General features: G+C 43.4%; 1 protein-coding gene across 14 annotated transcripts in view; it reads right to left on the minus strand.

The window, feature by feature from the left end:
* Window positions 1–19,290, minus strand: part of DOCK10 (dedicator of cytokinesis 10) — a 145,271-nt gene that overhangs the window by 94,552 nt on the left and 31,429 nt on the right. For 4 of the 14 annotated variants that reach the window (XM_077183859.1, XM_077183862.1, XM_077183860.1 and 1 more), the window contains exon 1: window positions 3,834–4,079. The exons of 6 other annotated variants lie outside the window; for them this stretch is intronic. In XM_077183859.1, the coding sequence (XP_077039974.1) occupies window positions 3,834–4,037 (204 nt within the window). In that variant the 5' untranslated portion in view covers window positions 4,038–4,079. Of the gene's footprint in view, window positions 1–3,833; window positions 4,085–19,290 lie in introns of those variants that run through there. 4 more of the 14 variants (XM_077183858.1, XM_077183857.1, XM_077183861.1 and 1 more) reach the window with 3 other exon arrangements.

Raw genomic sequence — 19,290 nt, forward strand, 5'->3', positions numbered from 1 at the left:
TCTCCTTACCTGACCTAAACCTGGAAAAAAAAGGGCAGTTTTAACAACAAAAGGCTTTCTTTGAATCTTCCACACAGAATCTATTCATGAAGAAAGCAAGCAAAAGCCAAAGATGCAACTCACTGCTCTTCAGGCAGGCATCTGAAGGGACAGGAGGATGTGGTGGAAGGGGACTGGGTAGAAGGGATGGGAACTGTGGGGAGCAGAGAGGAGCTGCCCACAGAGCTGGAGTGTTCTCCTCAGGCACTTGCCTCGTTAGTGATTACTTCACTAACGAAGTGAAGGAATTGGGCATTGTCCTGCCCTGTGCACCACAAAGGGGATGCTGAAGTGAGTCTGGTTCAGCTCTTCTGGGAACTGGCTTTGCTTCATGTCTGCTTCTTCCAGCACAGTCTCAGGCAGGCAGAGCCATGGCCTCAAGCAGAAACATTAACAAAACCAGCCTACAAGCTGCACACAGTGGATTTGACCAAAGCTCCAAAGTTTGTGAGCTTCCAGTATAAAGTTGATGTAAACAGCACTTCTGAGTCTGTTGGAGCAAATGTGCACACACACACACACACGTATAACTTCACATAGACAGTCTTTGTAGGCTCAGGAAAATCTACATTTAAAGAAAAGATACTCCCAATTTTTGCCCTTAAGCAGCACTCCTAGCAGAGGCAGAAGCCCAGCTCTGACACCTATAGCACCTACACAGCAATAATAGAAGTGGATAGAGCAACAGGCAAACTGGTCCCCTCTGTTTGTGCAAACTGGATGAATTAAGGAGACAGAGGGCTCTACCCATGGTTATCAGTGTACAGGTTCAGGGAAGTACAAAAAGGAGGATGTCCCAGGCATTCCTACCTCACCCACCCCTCTACCAGGTGCATCCAGCACAAATCTGCTGCTAAAATGGGGTAGATTTCACACAACACCATGCACAGCATGGGACTGTCTTTAAAACAGTTTTATTTACTTTGAAACTTAAGATTTCTTTTTAGCAGACTTTGGTTTTAGAACACATAGAAGAGTTTGCTTTTCAAGGACTGAAGGGAAAGCTCTAATGTCTGTTCATTAAATCACACTCTGATGCTGAAGACTTTGATCACTGTTGTATGTCTGATGAAGTTGCAATGCAGTGCAAAGGCAAACATCCATTGTTCATTTTCCATTAAAACCTAAAATTTAGATGTATGAAGACCTAGACTTGTTGACTAAGCAAACAACTCTTTTGAAAAGGGCTCAACCACTTCAGAAGCTCCTGAAGCAAAAACAACTAACAAAAATGTTTGCATTAGCTCTAAATAAACTTTTCAAAGATATCATTTAACTTTTAGAGTACTTAGTAATAAGTCACTGTCCCATGGGGCAAGCCTCATGTATGGTGCTCTGCTTCATTTTACTCAGTGAATATATCTCTTTCTCTACTTGCACTATGTTTATTTATTTCTTCACAAGTGATAGGTATTTCTCATGCTACATAACTGAGTAAATTATTTTAAGTATTTCCACTGAGGCTTTATCTGTAAAATTAACATCATGTGTACATGACCACTATAAACTCAGCTCTCACAATGACGTTAGACTTGTAAATGTTTCCTTGATGTCAACTCCTCTCCCAGTCAATTATCTGGCTATCAATCCATTTACACACACAGGATGTAAATGAGAGCAAAATCTGGTCAACCACACTGAACTCAATCATCACCCTACTAACAATTAAAGCTAATCAGATAATTATTAGTCTTACAAAAAAAAGAGCTTCCAGCCAATAATGCGAGTCCATCTACAGAAAACACAGGTCTAAGAATAGTATCTGAATAAATGCATTCTTTGAGTAAGGTCCCCATACACAAAATCCTTTACAGCTGCAGTGGGAGCTGACATCACTTTGAAATCTGTGTGGAGGTGCACAGGGCTGACGCATGAAGGAGAGACTGGCTGCTGGTTGATAGCAAAAAAGTGCCTGTAGGCCAAAGATTTAACATGCTCCAATTATGAGATATTGGGCAGGGGGACACAGATTGCAAGGCACAAAAGTAAAGCACAAGTGTGCCTACATTTCCTAAGGGCTAAACAAACTACAGAGAAATACATCTACAGAGTAATATGACACAGTGACCCATCTTATCTATCTTATGTTGAAAATAATAGAAATCAGCACAGATTCCCCTGCAAAACTGAACTGGGTAACTGACATAAAGGAGCCATCCACGTCAGGGGAAGTGCAGCATGACCCACAAGCCTCTGATTAAACAGGCTTGTTTCCTATTTCCAATTACAGGCAACAGGCCCAGGGTTACCAGTGCTCTCTGTGTTTTAGGTCAGACTACAATGCATTGTTGATATTTCTATTTAGCACCACTAAATTGAATGCTCAGTTTCTGTAATCTGAGAATGCACGCAAGAGGGAACAAATATATTCCTCTTTATCTGCAGGCAGGCTGCTGGCTTATTGTTACCATTTGGACTTTTTTTCCAGGCATGGAAAAAAAGAAGGGCTTTTTTTCCTGGAGGGCTGAAACCACTTCTGGTGAGCACTAATAAAGTACAGTCAGGATTTGTACAAAAATGACAAAAATCTCTCCTCACCAGGATTTAAGAGGATAAGTCAAGTAAGCAGTGCCTACCTCCTACAAAAGCCCTGTGAACTGCCAGGGTCAGATGCTTTCAGCAGCACCAGCAGCTGATTCTTGGGACCCTTGATCATGAAGCTCAAACATGTCATTTTTGACTGCATGCCAATAGCTCAGGGCAGCAGAAATTACACCATAAAGTAGCCTAGTCAAAAAGAGCCACTTCCATGTAAAGTACCTATCCAAAAAGGCAGCTAGTCACAAGCAAAACCTGAACATTACTAGATGAACCACAAACCATCTTAACTGGCCACCAAGTGTTACAACTGAAAAGTTCTTTTCCTTCCTATTTAAAAAAGAAAATGAGAATACTCTTCTTGGTTGTATTATCACTGATTGTGTTACACTGAACATGCTAAAAAACCTCAAAAGAGCCCTCTGCATGCACATGGAAACAGAGTAACTGGATGAACAAAACTATGGAAGAAAACCAAACACCTCTTGCCTTGAGGAAAAAGATTCAGTTTGGGAAAAAGATTCAGTTGGGCAAGCCATCAAATGCTTTATGAGCTAAAGTAGACTTTCAAGAGAAGAGAATACACTGAAAACCAGTACTTGCCTAAGACTCGCCAACAGCAGGCTCTAAGGGTTTTACCTCTTGCTGTTTGCAGTTTCAGTTTCAGCCAGGAAAGTTTAGGCACAGTGCAGTTAATGTGAGCCTCCCAGTGCCCCACAGTGCAGCTTCAGGAGGCTCAGTCCTGTCCCAAAGCCATCAGTGGCAAAGCTGCTGTGTAGCCCATGGGGAAGAACCTCACCCCAGCTTTCCACCAAGGCTTCTGGAGCTTTCTCCAGTGGCTCCCTGCACTGTCTTCCTCCTCTTCCTGGCCTTGAGAGGTGCCCATCACAGATCACAAACTCTGAAATAGCACAGAGGAACTTTCCACTCCAGAAGAGCACTATGAATTTTCATGGAAGTTCCAGGCACTAGCTATAGGTGCCACAGAGACTGTCAAACAGTGCTGCTGTCAGAATGCAGCAATGTGAGGCTGTAAAAGTCTCCCTAATGTGCCTGAGTGCTGTAAACTCCTGAACTCTCTGTGCTTCAGTCTCACTCTCCAGTGCTCCATCCCTATTCACAGACTGAATGAGGCTTGGTGCCTCCTACATAAACAACAGGCAATAAATCCTACTCTTTCCAAAGTACAGTCCTAAGAGTGACCTGCAATTTCCTAGCCATTTCTCAGAAGAGGTGGAAGAAGGGTGCATACTCACACAGCTTAATCTTTGAATTTCTCCTTGATTCACTCTCCTAGTGGTCCTTCTCTTCCTCCGCAGTTCACTGGCCTCCCTTCTGAATCGCCCCCGAAAGCTCATTGTGTCCGTAGGAATTAAGCAGCCAAAAAATATCTGTTTAAAAACTGTGCTCCTACAACCTCCTTCCTTCAGCAGCTTCAGCACAACAACTGGAAGCTGCATATGCTGTTTAAGGCAGAAGTAGGTCTAAAAGTTACATGCTGTATCCACAGTAACTGAACAGAAAGAAGAAGAAAACCAGCAATAACTCATTTCTTCCTGAGAACAACATTCTGCTATTAAGGCGAGAGCGTCTCATTAAACCATAAATACACCCAGTCCCCACCTCTAATGCAAATTGAAATAGGAAGTTGTAGAAAAAGCCCTGCAAGTGAACATCTATCTTTGTCTCAAACACCATCACATCCTTTCTCCTCACCACCCTCCCCGATTCGAAAGCCAAAACAGCTGCACTTTTACTTCATGTATGTGCAAGATAAAAACAGCCATTCACAGCACAGCCATCTCCTACAGAGCCCCTCAACAGCTGACTTGGCCCACAGAGCAGGCAGTGACAGGTTTGTGCTGCCAGGGCCATTGCTGCTCTTGGACCAAGGTAGCAGTTCCCCTTTCAAAATAGCATGAAACACCAATAAGAGGAAGAACCCTGCAAATTCCTAACTTTGCACACAGTTAAAAAAGGAGAAAACAGAGAAATTCATATGCTGATGTCCAAAATACATTTTTTGCTTGTAAAAAGCAGGTTTTAGACGTGCTGGTAACCTGCCAGCTAAGAACTTTCTTGCTTCACACCCTGCTCCCAGCTCAGGAGAAGCAAAGCTGCCAGACCGAGCCTGCTCCCCAGATGCCCCACACATGGGAAATGCCAGCAGCTCCCCTTGCCCACTGCCCCATACAGGGGCAATCCTAGCAGCACCTTGGCAATGGAGAAGCCCTCACTCAGGGCCTCAGAACTGCACTGGCAACAGGAACAGTGACATGGCCAGTCAAAAAATTCTTAATTAAGGTAGGAGACTCACCCAGTGCTCAGCTGTCTGAAGGCTGGCAGGGCACAAAGGTCTTTTAAAACTGAACAAACTCCCTCAGTGCCCACCCATGGGCAGGCACACACACAGACCCTTTTCTTCTGTGTTCCAGCTGAGGATTCATCCTGCTGCAGCAGCAATGCTGCACTCCCCTAGGCACACAGCCCTCATGAGGCATGCATTAGGTTTTTATTTTTATTGAGTATCTGTGTGCATAGCTAGGACAAAGGGATAGCTTTTCTGCTTTCTCATTCTCTATTTTTTGCCAACTGGACAATAAGCATCATTCTCACAACTTGTTTGAATTAATTAATTACTCTTTTTGAGATCTGCAACTTTATCCTGAGCACCATGTTTTTTCCTTTCCAACAAATAATTCTGAGTTCTACAAAATCTAGGAACTCTTTCACACGTTAAGTAACAAAGTAACAAACCTCTGCAGGAGTTCCAAGGACTGTTCCATACGCTAGGTTTCCATTCTGGGAGAGCAGAGACACTGAGCCCAGCACGTCTGACCCAAACACCACAAAACCACATCCGTCTGATCAGTTGCTTTTCTCCTCCAAAGTTAAAACATGGTGCTACCCCATAATTCACCCCCCATCTCAATTTTATCTTTGTCATTCAGCTTTGCCTTTGAGAAGATCACCTCCTTTAAACTGAGTGCTACCAGCCTGCTGTGTGATGCCCTAAAACAGATTTCACTGCACTCCTACTTAGTGGTGAAAGGCATCTGTCTGGCCCTAGGAAACAAAAAAGGCAACAGAAACCCTTTGCCAAGGTATGCAGACATTTCAAGTAGCTACCAATATAGAAGCACAGCATTAACCAAGCTGGAATCACCCTTGTTTTCTCTCAAACTACCACACTATCTCTGCTGGAGTCCCTGGTGCCTCTCATGTAACACAGGGAACGCAGCAGCCAAGACCAGAGCTCCTTGCCAGAAGTTAAATTTAATGCTGGAATCATCAGCTCTGCTGCCTTAACTTTGGGCAGGTATCAGTTCCTCTGAGGCTCCTTTGCTTATCCACTCCTTAACTCAGCTGTCACACAGAACAAGCAGAGTTCATCCTTCCTTTCCTTGGCAGGGCTCTCCTCAGCTTCCTGCCTCCCCCAGCACAGAGGAGCCTGTCCAGGGTGCCCTTTCCACTGAGATAAGGGTCACTAGCACTTCCTGAAACTTTAATGAACTTGAATTACTCCAAAATAATATAAAAGATGAACTTAGGTTCAAGCTTCCAGCTGGTCCTCATCCAGTTTACTCCACTGAGTGCCTTTTGTCCAAAAGATTTTCATTCCTAATATTATTATTAATCCTCATTTATTGCCATATCTCTGGCAGATAAGTTTTCAGGAACAATACTAAAATCACTGTATTTTCTCAACATCAAGGCATTAAAAAGTTGAAGCACTGAAATAACAAATAAGCTACAGCATTCACACAGAGATATGAACCAAAATAATAGTAAACAACTGCAAATAAAGACTCTACTTTCTTAGATCTATTTGGGATGCAAATCCCTCTGGTAATGGGCAATAACAAAACCATTCAAATGCCTAATAATGCTTTGTCTTGTAGCAAAGTAAAAAGCAAACTTCACTAGCATCAGTGTGACTGTCAAAGATTTCCTAACTTTTCCTCAACAGTTCTCCATCTTTTCAGTTAAAGATGCCAGATAATTTAAGATGATTATAGAATTGGTTATGTTATGTTAATATGAATAAAGCTCCTGTACTGCTTTTAAATTCAGCACTATAATGTATAAGGTGAGAAGCATTATCCATACCCCAAGGAATTCCAAGAAGAGAGGTATTTGGCCCCAGGAAAACCACAAGCCTTGGTTCACATTTGTGAACTGCTGTACCCAAGTCATAGAGTCAAAATAAGGATGCTGAAGCCCTTCAAAAAACAATCCATCATGTAAAGTAGTCTATTAATTGTTTAATTGCCTTCTGCTCTGCTTTGTGGGACATGTTCATCTGCTCCCATCAGTTTTCAAAAATGTATAAATATCCAGATGGGAAGAATAATGATATTTGAAGTCTCTGCTCCAGTTCAGGAAAAAAAAACTATGCATTCTTTTTGCTGCAGAACCAGTAGCATTTAATTTTCCAATGAGGGTCACAAGTTCTACAGTAACTTTAATTCCCTTTTCCTCCATTTCTTCTAGAGTTTCTTATTTCCCTTTTAGATCTATTAATTTTCATGCTTCATTTGCTTTGGTTTGAATTGTGAGATACAGCAACATGTAAAAAATAGCATTGAACAAAACAAATTCACTGCTACAGTACATCATGTGATCATTGGAAAATACATTTCAATTGTGCTTTGCTAGGAGCCAGAGAAAGATACAAAAATTCAGTTCCTAAAGTGTGTACCTTCAACTAACATAAAAGACACCCCAAAACAGGCTGAATATTTGCTGTGTAGCAAATAATTCACCATACTGTCCTTCTAAAGAAATACAATCTAGCAACTCCAACCAAGCAGGATCAAGGATTGCTACTTTTGTTTCTCACAGTGGTATTTTTTCCACCCAGATTTAGACAAGAAAAAAAAAAATCTCATGCAAACATCAAATTAATAGCAAATTTTAGGGAATGAATGCTTCCCTTCAGCTCAGGACTTCTGTCTGGGAGCAATGCTGACCTGAACAGAGTGCAAGTCAAAAACACAATCTTGACTTATGCCAGTGTATAGATGAATAATTGTATAATCCTGACTCAGGCCTTTTGTTTAACACATTTGAGAAAAAGTTTAATTAACAAGTAAGAAAGCTCCGTTTGTTTGAACAAGCTGCATCAACTGCATATTATGCCTATGCTAAGGTTAAATTCTGAAATGAAGCACAAGCTTTTAATAAAAACACTTGTTTCATTTATAAATGAAGACCCCTGTGATGACAGTGAAACTGTCATTGAGAAACTCTGTGCAGCCCAGACCAGGACAGAGAGATCTTCTGGTACACTTGATGTTTCACAGCTTGGCAGAGTGCAGATAAGAACCTCCCTACCTCCCCTGAATGGCTTGTGGCACTTCTAGCACTTCAGAGTTCCTGGAAAACCACTACAATAAAGTCACAGAAGAAAAACCAGAGGATGCCAGTCCTGCCCAACACCCAGCCCCTGGGGCAGGACCAGAAACAATCCTGCACTCTGTGACCACAGTTACAGGCTGGCACATGGGGCAGCATTAGCTCAGGTACTGGGGAGAAGAAGAAAAATCATGGTTCCTGGAGAGGGTCACAAAGAGCTCTTTATATTTTTCTTTTGAAATTTTAATATTTTCACATAACTTTCTTCAGAACTTGGAGACATAGCTGGTGCACTCATCTTCTGAGGCCAATAATGAGGATTTACACAGTTAATACCCCACAGCACCCAGACAGTGCAGGTGTACAGGCTGATGCTGCTTTTCATGAGTTCAGTGTTAATCCCCAGCAAGTCCCCCAGCACAGTCTGTGACACCCTGAACAGAGCAATGCTGCCAGAAGCCAGTTTGGGGTTTGGCCAAAGCCAGCAGGATCAGATATTACACACTGTCCTCCTGTGGTCAGAATGCTCTCTAGGACATTGATTGCACTGAATGGCCACGCACTGGATGTGGTTTTTTCAGATATGACTGTCAAAAACCTCCTAATGGGACTGTAAGACTAAAGCTGAGGTGACAGGGACTGGACACCACGTTCACCTTACCTGCATGGTCCAGGCTCTGGAGTGGTGTGTGACTGCCCCCAAAAACTGCCCTGCAAAAAGCTTCATGCTGGACAGGTAAAGCAGATCCCCACACTGGGGCCAGGGACAGATAGCTGCTTTTTACTAGCACCTAACAAAGACCACAGAAAGCACCAGTGACCTCCATCCCAATCCCTTTGTCAAGGACTGAACATTCTCTCCTCTCCTCCTCCCCCATCAAAAAACTCCCAAATCAAACAAGAGGTTGTATTTTGGAATTAAGTGCTCACTATTGATCCATACACATATAAACATGCCCTTTTTTTTTAAAAAAGGAATAATATTAAACCAAAACAATGTAAACAGAAAGGTAAAAACAACTCAGTCAGAAAAACTACATCTACAGCAACCTTTTGCAAAGCCATTCTGGTATTGAATTGACTGAAATTGGATCACCATTTTTTTAAGAAATATGACTCCACCTATGGTTTAACAGCTTAAACTGATACATCAAGCCTTGCATGCAAACACTCCACAAAGCCTTTAGAGCAGCTGGTGCTTGCATTTTGCCCACACATCCATACAGCTCACTCTGACCAGGCAAAGGGCTGGGAATCCATCACAGTTAAAACGACATCAGCACACAAGGTGAGCTCTCCAAGGCAAGGGAACAGTGCCCCTGCATAAATATCCATGAAAAGCAGCCCTTCTATCTGTCAGAGCTCTGCTAACAGATCCTTCCAGAGAGCTCTCCCTGATGCCAGAGACTCTGCCTGTGTCAATCCATCTCTGCTCCTCCCAGGCAGATCAGCGTGCTGATCTCAGCAATTCCCCCCTCTGTGCCTTCACCTTCTCGGTGCTCCAGCTATCATCAGTGCACTCACACACACCACCTTGGGAGAGGCTGCAGTGTCTCTTTGCCGTGGATGCAAGGCTGAAACAGCCCCTGCAGCTCAGCTGGTGGCGACAGGAGCCATGCACAGGTTGTCTGTGCCTTGCCAGAGAATCACCCAGGACCAAAGGGGTCCCTGATGGTGTGAGCAGAAGACAGAGCAATTTGGGAGAGCAATTTGGCAGCTCCCAGTCTGATCACCCACACAGCACCAGACAGTCATTTCACCATCTCAACCCCAACAAGGGCTGGCTGCTAACATCCACACCCAAAAGCCACTTGCTACCTCCCTTTGCTGAATTTACAGCTCCTGAAGGACATCCTGCTGTCCTCCTGTTGGGGAAGCAGGCTTGGCTGAGCAGAGGCAGTCCCTCCCTGTCCCACAGCCTGAGAACACTGTTCCTCCTGCACACCCCATCCTGCTCCCAGCCTGCCACCACAACATTTCTGCCAGCTCACCCCACAGGAACACTGATGCAATGTAGCATCATTCCAGCAGCTTCCCACCTGGAAACCCACCTGCACACAGCAGGAATATAATGCATTCATCTGCCACAAGGCTGAATGAAAATGAAAAGGGCCCTGGAGAACCTAATGATGGTCTCATTTACAGACACCATCACCTCAGCTCTCGTGTTTGCTGCTGTTCCTCTCCTACCCCATCAGCCCTCTGAGCACAGAGCCCCAGGACAGCACAGGGAGCAGGGCACTGCTTCTGTGCCATGGTGCTGCCAGCTGGTGCCCTGTGCCAGTGCCAGGCTCCCCAGGGCACTGCAGCCCCATGAGAGCACAGCTGGGCACAAACTGGGCACAAACTGGGCTGCACCTACTCTCTCTAGGCAAACAAAATGCTGCTTCTTACACCAGCAATCAGGTTGGAAGCATAAACTTCCCATTACAAACGTTGTCCTGCTGATGTGTACAAAAGCAAAATATGCAATTACTTTAATTTCTGCTTTAGCTTTATCCATTGGGAAATTTCAAATAAACATTACCCCATCTACTTGGACTGGAATCAGCCCTTGATAGCAACACACATAGTGATGAAGGGACCTGAAAGGTGATGAAATAACTTAATGATCTGACTTTATACTACCTCCAGACACAAAAATGCAGCTGTGACTTTGTCTCCTGTTGCTTGCTTTTCTGAATGCAATTTTAATCCTTTTTATTCAGGTCTATGCTATGCTGCAAAAATGATTTTTTCTCTTTCTTTACTAAGAGAAACCTCAGATCAACACATCTGGTTTATAAAGAGAATCCACATTTTCACCCAATTTTCCAGCTGGAATAACTGAAGCAAAAGGAGGCTGGGCAACTCATTTACTCAAGGTCACAATCAACATCTACAATGCTATAATATTGATATAAAAAACCCTAGAATCCTCTCCTTTTCTTTTTTTTTTAACACTAAAACACTCCTCCATACATGTGCAAGCTGACTCTACAATCATTATTGTGATTGATATCATATATTTGTAACTTACAATCAATGTCACAAATCCTGTAATATCCTCTCTCCTAGTGCCTGTGGGTTATCTGAAGCAACTGAGAAAACAACTGCATGTAATAATTCATCATCTGGATCCTATAATTGAAAGTTAATGGCATTTTGGAAGAGACAGAAAGCACACAAATTTCAAAAGCAAATAAGCAAGATTATTTTCTCATTTTAGAAAAAAAAGGTGTGAAGTATAAAACTCTGCAAGTCAGATTTACATTCATTAAATCTGGTGTGTGGAAAAGAGAGAAAGACAATTTGTGTCCTTTTGACATTGTCCTTCTCTTTTTGTTCCCCTGGAACACAGAAAATAAAACATCATCAAATTGTGCCAACATCTGATATGTTATTTCTCACTCTGACACAACTTTCTGTAAACCCAGAGAATTGTTTCACCTTTCCAGACCTTTGTGTTTAATTTCTTAATTAAAAACTGCTTATCCTAATTGAGACGTAAAAAAATATGCAATCTTCAGTATTACCAAAATAAGAAGGCAAAAACCATAAGGGAAATACCCAAGTGGCAGTGCTTAGTGCCCCTGAGTGAGCCCATGTAAAGTCATTAAAACTACATGTAACCCAACCTTGCCCCAAAAAAATACACAAAGTAATCCATCAAACTGTACTCCTTCAGTTATCCCACTCCAAATTTCAGTTTTTCTAAGCATGCTTAGGTTTAAACCACATTTTTGCACCTGTGTCTGCAGGTGCTTAGGTAGAAGTACAGAACGTGGTGACTGGAACAGAATTTCTCCTGGATACCCTTTCAATCTGCACTGATGCAGGTTCCCAGCCTGACACAGCACCAGCATATTGACTACTTCTCAAAGACTTTTCTCTCACAAATTTTTGCAGTCATCCTTCAAGCCTATACATTTTGTGGCAAGGAAATTCAGTTTTACTGTTAATCCTGTACATTTTTTCCCCAAAAATATCCCCCACAAGTTTAATTTGATGATCCCTAGTCCATCTTCTTTCACTTTTCTGAGAAAAAACTGCAAGCAAAGTTTACATGCCTCTGACCACTCTTTGTATGACTTTCATCATATCCCCTGACAGTTATTTCTCAGGGCAGTCCAGATCCACTCCTTATGTACAAATGTAGTCATGGACAAATTTTGCTGATTCTCCTCACCCTTCTCTGCAATATTCCTATTCCTGTAAGTCTGTCTGCATTCTGTGAGATAATAAAGGCCTCCCAAGAAGTTGCTATAGAACTTTTCTATCCAAGGATAGACCAAAAAGCAAAATTTATTTGCAATTTCTCAGTGAACTGGAAAACAGTTCCAAAAGGATGTTGTTTTTAACACAGTAAAGCTGTTCTAAGCTTCCAGGTCCCAGCCCCTGCAAGGCAGAGAGCTGAATCATAGTGATTCCTCTTTCTTCACCCTTTCTGGATTATTTTCTCCAATGGGATAAGCCAGTATTCCTCCCCTTGTGTTTCTCTCCCCTCCCATATCATGCTCTTTGTATCCAACACAAAAACACAATTGTTTGCACCTTCACTCTGGCCTGATATCAACCCTGAACTGGTCACTGACAACTGACTCTGTACCAAGGAGTCTTTTTTTAATTTGGAAATTCTGGGGGGTTTTTAATATGGAAATTCTGGAAAGTCCAAAAAATTCCCTTTTACTGGGAAATTGCTCCAACATCACGACTTGTGTTTCTATTAAGCGTCACTTGAGCTGGAAACAAAAGAATTGGTCAGAAAATCAGAAACTAAAAGGTTAACTTCTGATTTCCTACAAATACACACTACAGCTAGGCATAAACAAGTGCCAGAAAAGGATGTGGATGGGAAATAAAGCAGAGTTTGCTGCAGTTCCTCCTCACTCAGCTCCTTGTTCTGCCTGAAACACTGCAGACACGTCCTGACTGTAGGAACAAAACCTTTTTTGAAAATATTTCCAAGAAATACAGTTGTCTTCTGAATGCATTTTACAAAACACAATGTTTAGCCACCAATTCAGATTTTTTTCTTCAGGCTCATGTAACTTAAAATTGCCTTTGAGTTCTTTTAAAAAGGAAAAATTGGCAAGCACTTAGCACGTACAAAAGCTTTTGGCAGCTTAAAAATACTGTGTAAAGAAACTTCTCAGTGGGAGCTGGTACAAACTTTTATGTCAGCTCATCTCAAACATTTCATCTGGGCAGGTCTGCTTTGGTGCATTCTTCAAGAATTGGCTTTTTTAATACAGTGAAACGTTTCAGAACTACATTTTATTAACTGATACTTACAGTTTCATTTAGATTCAGAGAGGACAGGCTAAAACATATTGGTTTAATTCCAGGCTTGGATTCACTTTAATATTTTATATAAAAAGCAGAATTAAGCACATGGTAGTAAAGATTTCTATTACTTCCAAATAGTTCTTCAGTTCAAACTGTGTTTATGAGTACTGTGTATACTTCCATACATTCTGCTAAAATATTTTGCATTTGCAGATGAGTTTGAGGAATGAGCATGCTGTCTGTCAGAGCTGCTTGGTCAGAGGGTTTCTGAACAAAAGCAGGTGACAGAGGCACAAACACTCCAGTCACGAGTCCCTCCCCAAGTGACACCTTTGCTGCACTGTCACCACAAATAAAATCAGGTGCTGCAAGGGGCAAATGGTCATCACGAAGAATCAGCTGCATCATGAACAACAAAATACATTGTGTATCTGAAACACTGGAAAGTGCAAAGCAACAGTGAATGTTTCCTGCTGGGTGCACCAGATTCAAGGTTAGGATTGCTTTCCCTTTGCCTTTGACACACGTGATGCTCACATTCATCTGGAGGATGTCCTAGGGAGCACATGCCCAACACCTGGGAGCAGACAGCAAACAAGGGACTTGGTTTCTTTCCTAACAGCCCAGTTAAAGATAAAAGGAGAGCCAGCTGCAAGGTTGAAAGGCCAAAGGAACTGGACATTCTTGGCAACAAACAAAATATTAGGTAACTGCTTAGATCACTGCACCTCCTTAAGGGCTCTGCCCTTGCTTAAAACCAAAGAGCTGATAGCAGACAATAGCTGGAGGAACTGGAGCACTGCAAAAGCCAACCAGAGTCACAGCTGGGATGAGAAAAGTCAGGCTCAAGCACTACCTGCCAGGTGGAGAGACCAAACAGGCAGCTGGGTGCATTTTCTGGGGAGCTCTAGGGAGGTGAGAAAAGCTCTCCTCAAGCTCATGGGAGAATAAAGACAGGGAAAGGGCTAATGCACTCAGAAGAAAGATCAGCTGGGTGAGCACTTTTAATTCTTTAACTTCAAGCCATAAAAGAGAAGGATGCAAAAATGAGAAAGGATAGGCCCAATTCCAAGAGCAGTTTCTCTCAAGAACTTCCTTGTAATCTCATTAAGATCAGATCTCCTATAGTGATGGCTGCAATGAATGTTTGCACATAATTTACTAATGGCAGAAACATCTCAGACAATGAGGGAGCATCTGGTTCCAGGAATCTACATTTCAGTAATTAATCTCTTTACTGCTAAGGCTTATACTCTGCACAAGCTAATTTTAGCACATAAGTCACAACCTGTGGAAAACATCAAGGTAATAACACCAAATCCTTGCTTGAAACACCAAAGAAAGTCATGAGTGATTGGTGGCATGATGTTCAACTCCCAGCATCCCCATTTCAGAGCCAACCACTGACTCTGATCCAGCCAGGCCACACACATTTTCCACTCTAACTTCATGATTTCTTTTTTTGGAGAGAGAAACATGCAAGCAGCACAGAATTAAACTTCAGATCTGGTTTACTGCTTTAAGTCAAAACCTTATTCTGATGGATTTGCACACATTTAACTGAGAACTGAATCTGGCTGACTCATCTTCATGCAAGTATCAATACTAATGAAAAGAAAATGAGCACAGCAGTTGACAGATGAGAAGTGAGGAAAAACAAACACCAAAGACACAAAGTATTCAATTCAACTGGCTCCATACACTGTACTCAGAGTGATCCCTGAGGCAGAAAGTCCAACAAACATCACAATGGCTATTTTTCATCGAAAACCACACACAGAGAATCTATTATTTTTTAAGCTAACCACAAATTGGCAATAATTATTAACAGACAGCAATTGTAAAGTAAGATATTGCACATAGTTTCTTTCTGTTTGGACAGAAAATAACATTTTGTTCTGAAGAGGCACCACTTTAACAGGATAATGAAAGTACATTTTTATAGAATATATTTACTTACAGAGTTTAAAATAAGAGCAATAACTGAGGCCCAGAACAGTGAAGTAATCAGTTTCTGTCTGACTGTAAATGTGTGCACACATGTACAGCTACCACACCTTGGCACAGGAGATCATGGCCCATGGTCTGAGCCAGCTTCAGCTGGACTGGACTTGGAATAGAGCCTTGAGATGATGTCAAACTCTTGCCACCCAAAATATCCTGAAGTATTCATGTGACTTGCTTTTTGATGCTGAATCCCTATCCTTTCACTATTGTGGTATTCCTCACTCCAGTCACTAATTCAAGCTGGAAAACTTAATTACTCAAGGAAGTGCTTTAAAGCTGAAAGACCAGGAATGGTTCCTATATTTCCTCAACAGTCCATTTTCCTTCATCTTCCTTAGCTCCAAACACTCTGAAGGTAACAAACCCGCTCCTATATTCCTGAACATTACTGCAGGGAACAGGAGTTCAGGTGAGTGCTTCAGCAGGTAATTTAATTTTTGTTTTACTCATAAAAGTGCCAGTACTACCTGACATCCTCAAACAGGCTGAAATGCTGTGTAAACCTAGAAATTAAATCCTATGTTCTGCCTTTACAAACCTCTCTTTGGTCAAGGGAACATCAAAACCATTTGTCTGTGTCTGTCCAGTTCCCCTTCCACTACAGGAGATGGTGCAAGCTGGAGCTGGTCTGTCCTCACCCCCACCATGACAGCAGGCAGCTGACAGTCATGAAGCACTGCTGCCTTCCATCAAAACCCTGTATGGCTCAGGAAATGTAATCTACAAGTCAGAATCTCTTGAGAGGTTTTTTGAAATCAGGTTGGAATCCCCCTGAGATGCACAGAAAAAGCCAAGAACAAAGCTACCCACATCAGGTTGTGCAGCACACAGTTGACCACACCTAATTTTATGCTGCAGGTGCATTCCCAGTATCTACTCATCCATTCAGCTTTCTGACAGCTGATGGTGGAAGGGTTGAGCAGCTGCTATGAAGAGAAGTGACTCCTGTTACCACATAACCTTGCTTTGCTGCCCCAGAGGTTACAGAGCAAGAGACCCTCCACATACACCAAAACCAAACAGTTCTGCTGGATGGAAGAGTATGAAGCATGGAGATAAAGGTTCAGGGATATAACTCTGTCTCTCAAGAGCAGTGAAACTTTACAAAATGCTTTTGTCTGAAATGTGCTAAGGTGGCATTCTGGTTTATTTAAACCAGGTTTAGAACAAGTGTATTAAGATTGGTGCTGTAAAGAAGAAATTTCATGGAAGTGAGAAATATCAGGAACAGTTCTTTTGCACTCCATACAGATTTCCAATCCATTCAGGGGAGGGGAATGCAGCATATTTATGGTGAAGTCAAAGCAGAAGATGATTTTACACTTTGGGAAGGGGGAGATGGAAGAAGGACAAGGGAGAAGTATTTAAGATCAGTAAGGAAGAGACAGACTCACTCTGAAGTAAAAGCAAAGCTTTTGATGAAAACAAGGAGGGAGGCAAAAAGCAGCATTAGAATATGATATATCAACAGAGCAATGGTGGGTAGCCCTCTAAAACCAAGTATCTGACCAAAGTTTAACAGCAGTGCGCCTATTTAATTCCAGATGAGAAGACAGTTCCCTCTTGGCTTCTCTCTCATCACTTAACTCTTCCTCTCTTACACACTGTCTGCCTCAACAGCTCTCCCTGCCAGCAGCTTTTCCTTTGGCAGCACTTTTGGCTGGCCAGCGCTCTCTGAGGGGCCTGGTGTCTTTATGGCTCCCTTCTGCACTCAGCACACCTCTTCCAGGGCAGAGCTGCTTCCAAGCTAAATCAATATCCCATATTTGTGGCCAAAGGCCTGAAATGGACTCTGGACTCAGCCATATGCATTTAAATCCAGTTCAGTGCTACACTGAGGATTCTGTACTGACAGCAGCAGGAAAAAGAAAGCCCAGCCCAGCTCTGAGGGCTGCAGCCAGCAGTGAGTTAAGGCCAGTGAGAGGCAAGGGCTGAGGGCTGGCACTGATATCGCTTTCTGAAAGCATGAGCTTAATATACTGTTCCTTTGTGCTGTGCTGGAGGCAGCTGCAGCTCCCCTGCTTCAGCCAGAGAGACCCAGCCTGCCAGGGCCGGGGCCAGGACAGCGAGCGCACGGGCAGATGTGAGGGCTGCGGCCACCACGCTGTCCCTGCGGCCACCACGCTGTCCCTGCTGCTACTGCCCCTGCTGCCACCACGCTGCCCCTGCGGCCACCACGCTGCCCCTGCGGCCACCACGCTGCCCCTGTCCCTGCTGCCACCACGCTGTCCCTGCTGCCACCACGCTGCCCCTGTCCCTGCTGCCACCACGCTGCCCCCGTCCCTGCTGCCACCACGCTGCCACTGCCCCTGCTGCCACCACGCTGCCCCTGCTGCCACCACACTGCCCCTGTCCCTGTTGCCACCACACTGTCCTTGCTGCCCCTGCCCCTGCTGCCACCACACTGCCCCTGCTGTCACCACGCTGTCCCTGTCCCTGCTGCCACCACGCTGCCCCTGCCCCTGCTGCCACCACGCTGCCCCTGTCCCTGCTGCCACTGCCACCACCCTGCTGCCACTGCCCCTACCAGTCAGAGGCTGTCCAGCTGCCCTGCCCATCCCAGGTGAGTGCTCCAGCAGTGGATCCCTGTTGGAATGCTCTCACTGGTAATGTGTGGTGGTAGGCCCCCAGCTGGGTAATTAGTATTGATTTTATGATCTAGAAGGTATCTAGAAGGTATGAAAGATACTTTATTTTTAGAAATCTACAGTTCTTATAGAAACAATGGTGGACCTAAGACTTGATTGGTCTCAAAGTGAAAACTTCTCACACACTATTGGTGGTTATCAATAACACACTCTAGAGAACCATATCTATAAACAATGGTTACAAAAAGAGAGATAATAATTGTTGGAATTCTTTTCTTCTAAGTTTCCCACAGCTTCTACACAGCTTCCCAGGATTTTTCTGGGAAAGTCTGTGCCTGCTCTCTGTGGCCAGAGAGCTGCTGCCACAGTAATGCAGTGCAAACACCTGTGTTGTGCTGGGAGTGGGAATGGAGCATCACAGGGGAATTCTGCACTCCTCTGGCAAGACAGACTGCCTGTGCTGCCCCAGCCTGCCTCCTGTGAGCTATGGGCAGTGACAGTGCTGCTGAACTCAGAGTGTGCTGTGATTCTGTGAATCCTGCCCAATGGAGATGGGCTCCTTGCAAGGGAGCAGGGAACCACCTGCTTCTCAGCCAAGATACCACAACAGGTTTATCACTGTTATCACTTAATTAGATAACTTATGAACGTAGATATGAACTATCAACCTAAGCCACTCCCACAGCCTGGTCAGTGCCAGCAGCAGCCACACATCCCAGTACCAAAACCTCACTGGGGAAAGCAAACAACCAAATTATTTGAACAAAATCATGAGTCTGGAACTCCTTGTGTAGCTCAAGACCTGCATAAAAAAGGCCAGAGATACTCTGAAATTATACCTAAAGGCTGCTGGTTACAAATACACACATGCATGTTTTATATTTCTATCCAACATTACAGAGTCTCCTGTCAAAATGAAAGAAAATACCTCTACTAAATTCTGTGTGAAATGCATTACAAATCAAGTCTCCAGAACTTCAAAGATATTACTGTGGTTACTTTAGGTGGCTCAGCCTGTGTGTAGCACTTGGCATTTAAATCTATTTAGTATTTTAATTATTACTGAGTTTATCTTTTTGTTATAATTCATTCAAATATTTAATATTGTGATAAACATAGGAGAGAAACAAACAAATGCAAAATCTGTGCTCATGATTGGCTTGGTGTATGAGTGCACCCCACCACGTTCAGAGCTTCAGGTTACCAGAACCACTGCTCACCCAGTTCCAAAATCCCAGACTACACAGATCACTGGGATCTTCTTAGCTCTCCTACTTTCCTCTGGGTGACAATCCAAAGAACAAAATGATGAAGGAAAATATAGAAAGCTTGCATTTGCTAAAGCCCATGAGAGCTGGAGCCAAGCTGAACTGCAGAGCATCATTGACTAAACTGTGACCAACCAAGCATGTGTGTGCACAGCTCTGTCTGTATATGTGCCCATGCCAAGCACTGTGCCTGCAGGTGGCCAAAGCCTGGAAAACCTGACTTG

This window comes from Agelaius phoeniceus, chromosome 10 (assembly GCF_051311805.1).
Source record: "Agelaius phoeniceus isolate bAgePho1 chromosome 10, bAgePho1.hap1, whole genome shotgun sequence".
Lineage (NCBI taxonomy): Eukaryota > Metazoa > Chordata > Aves > Passeriformes > Icteridae > Agelaius > Agelaius phoeniceus.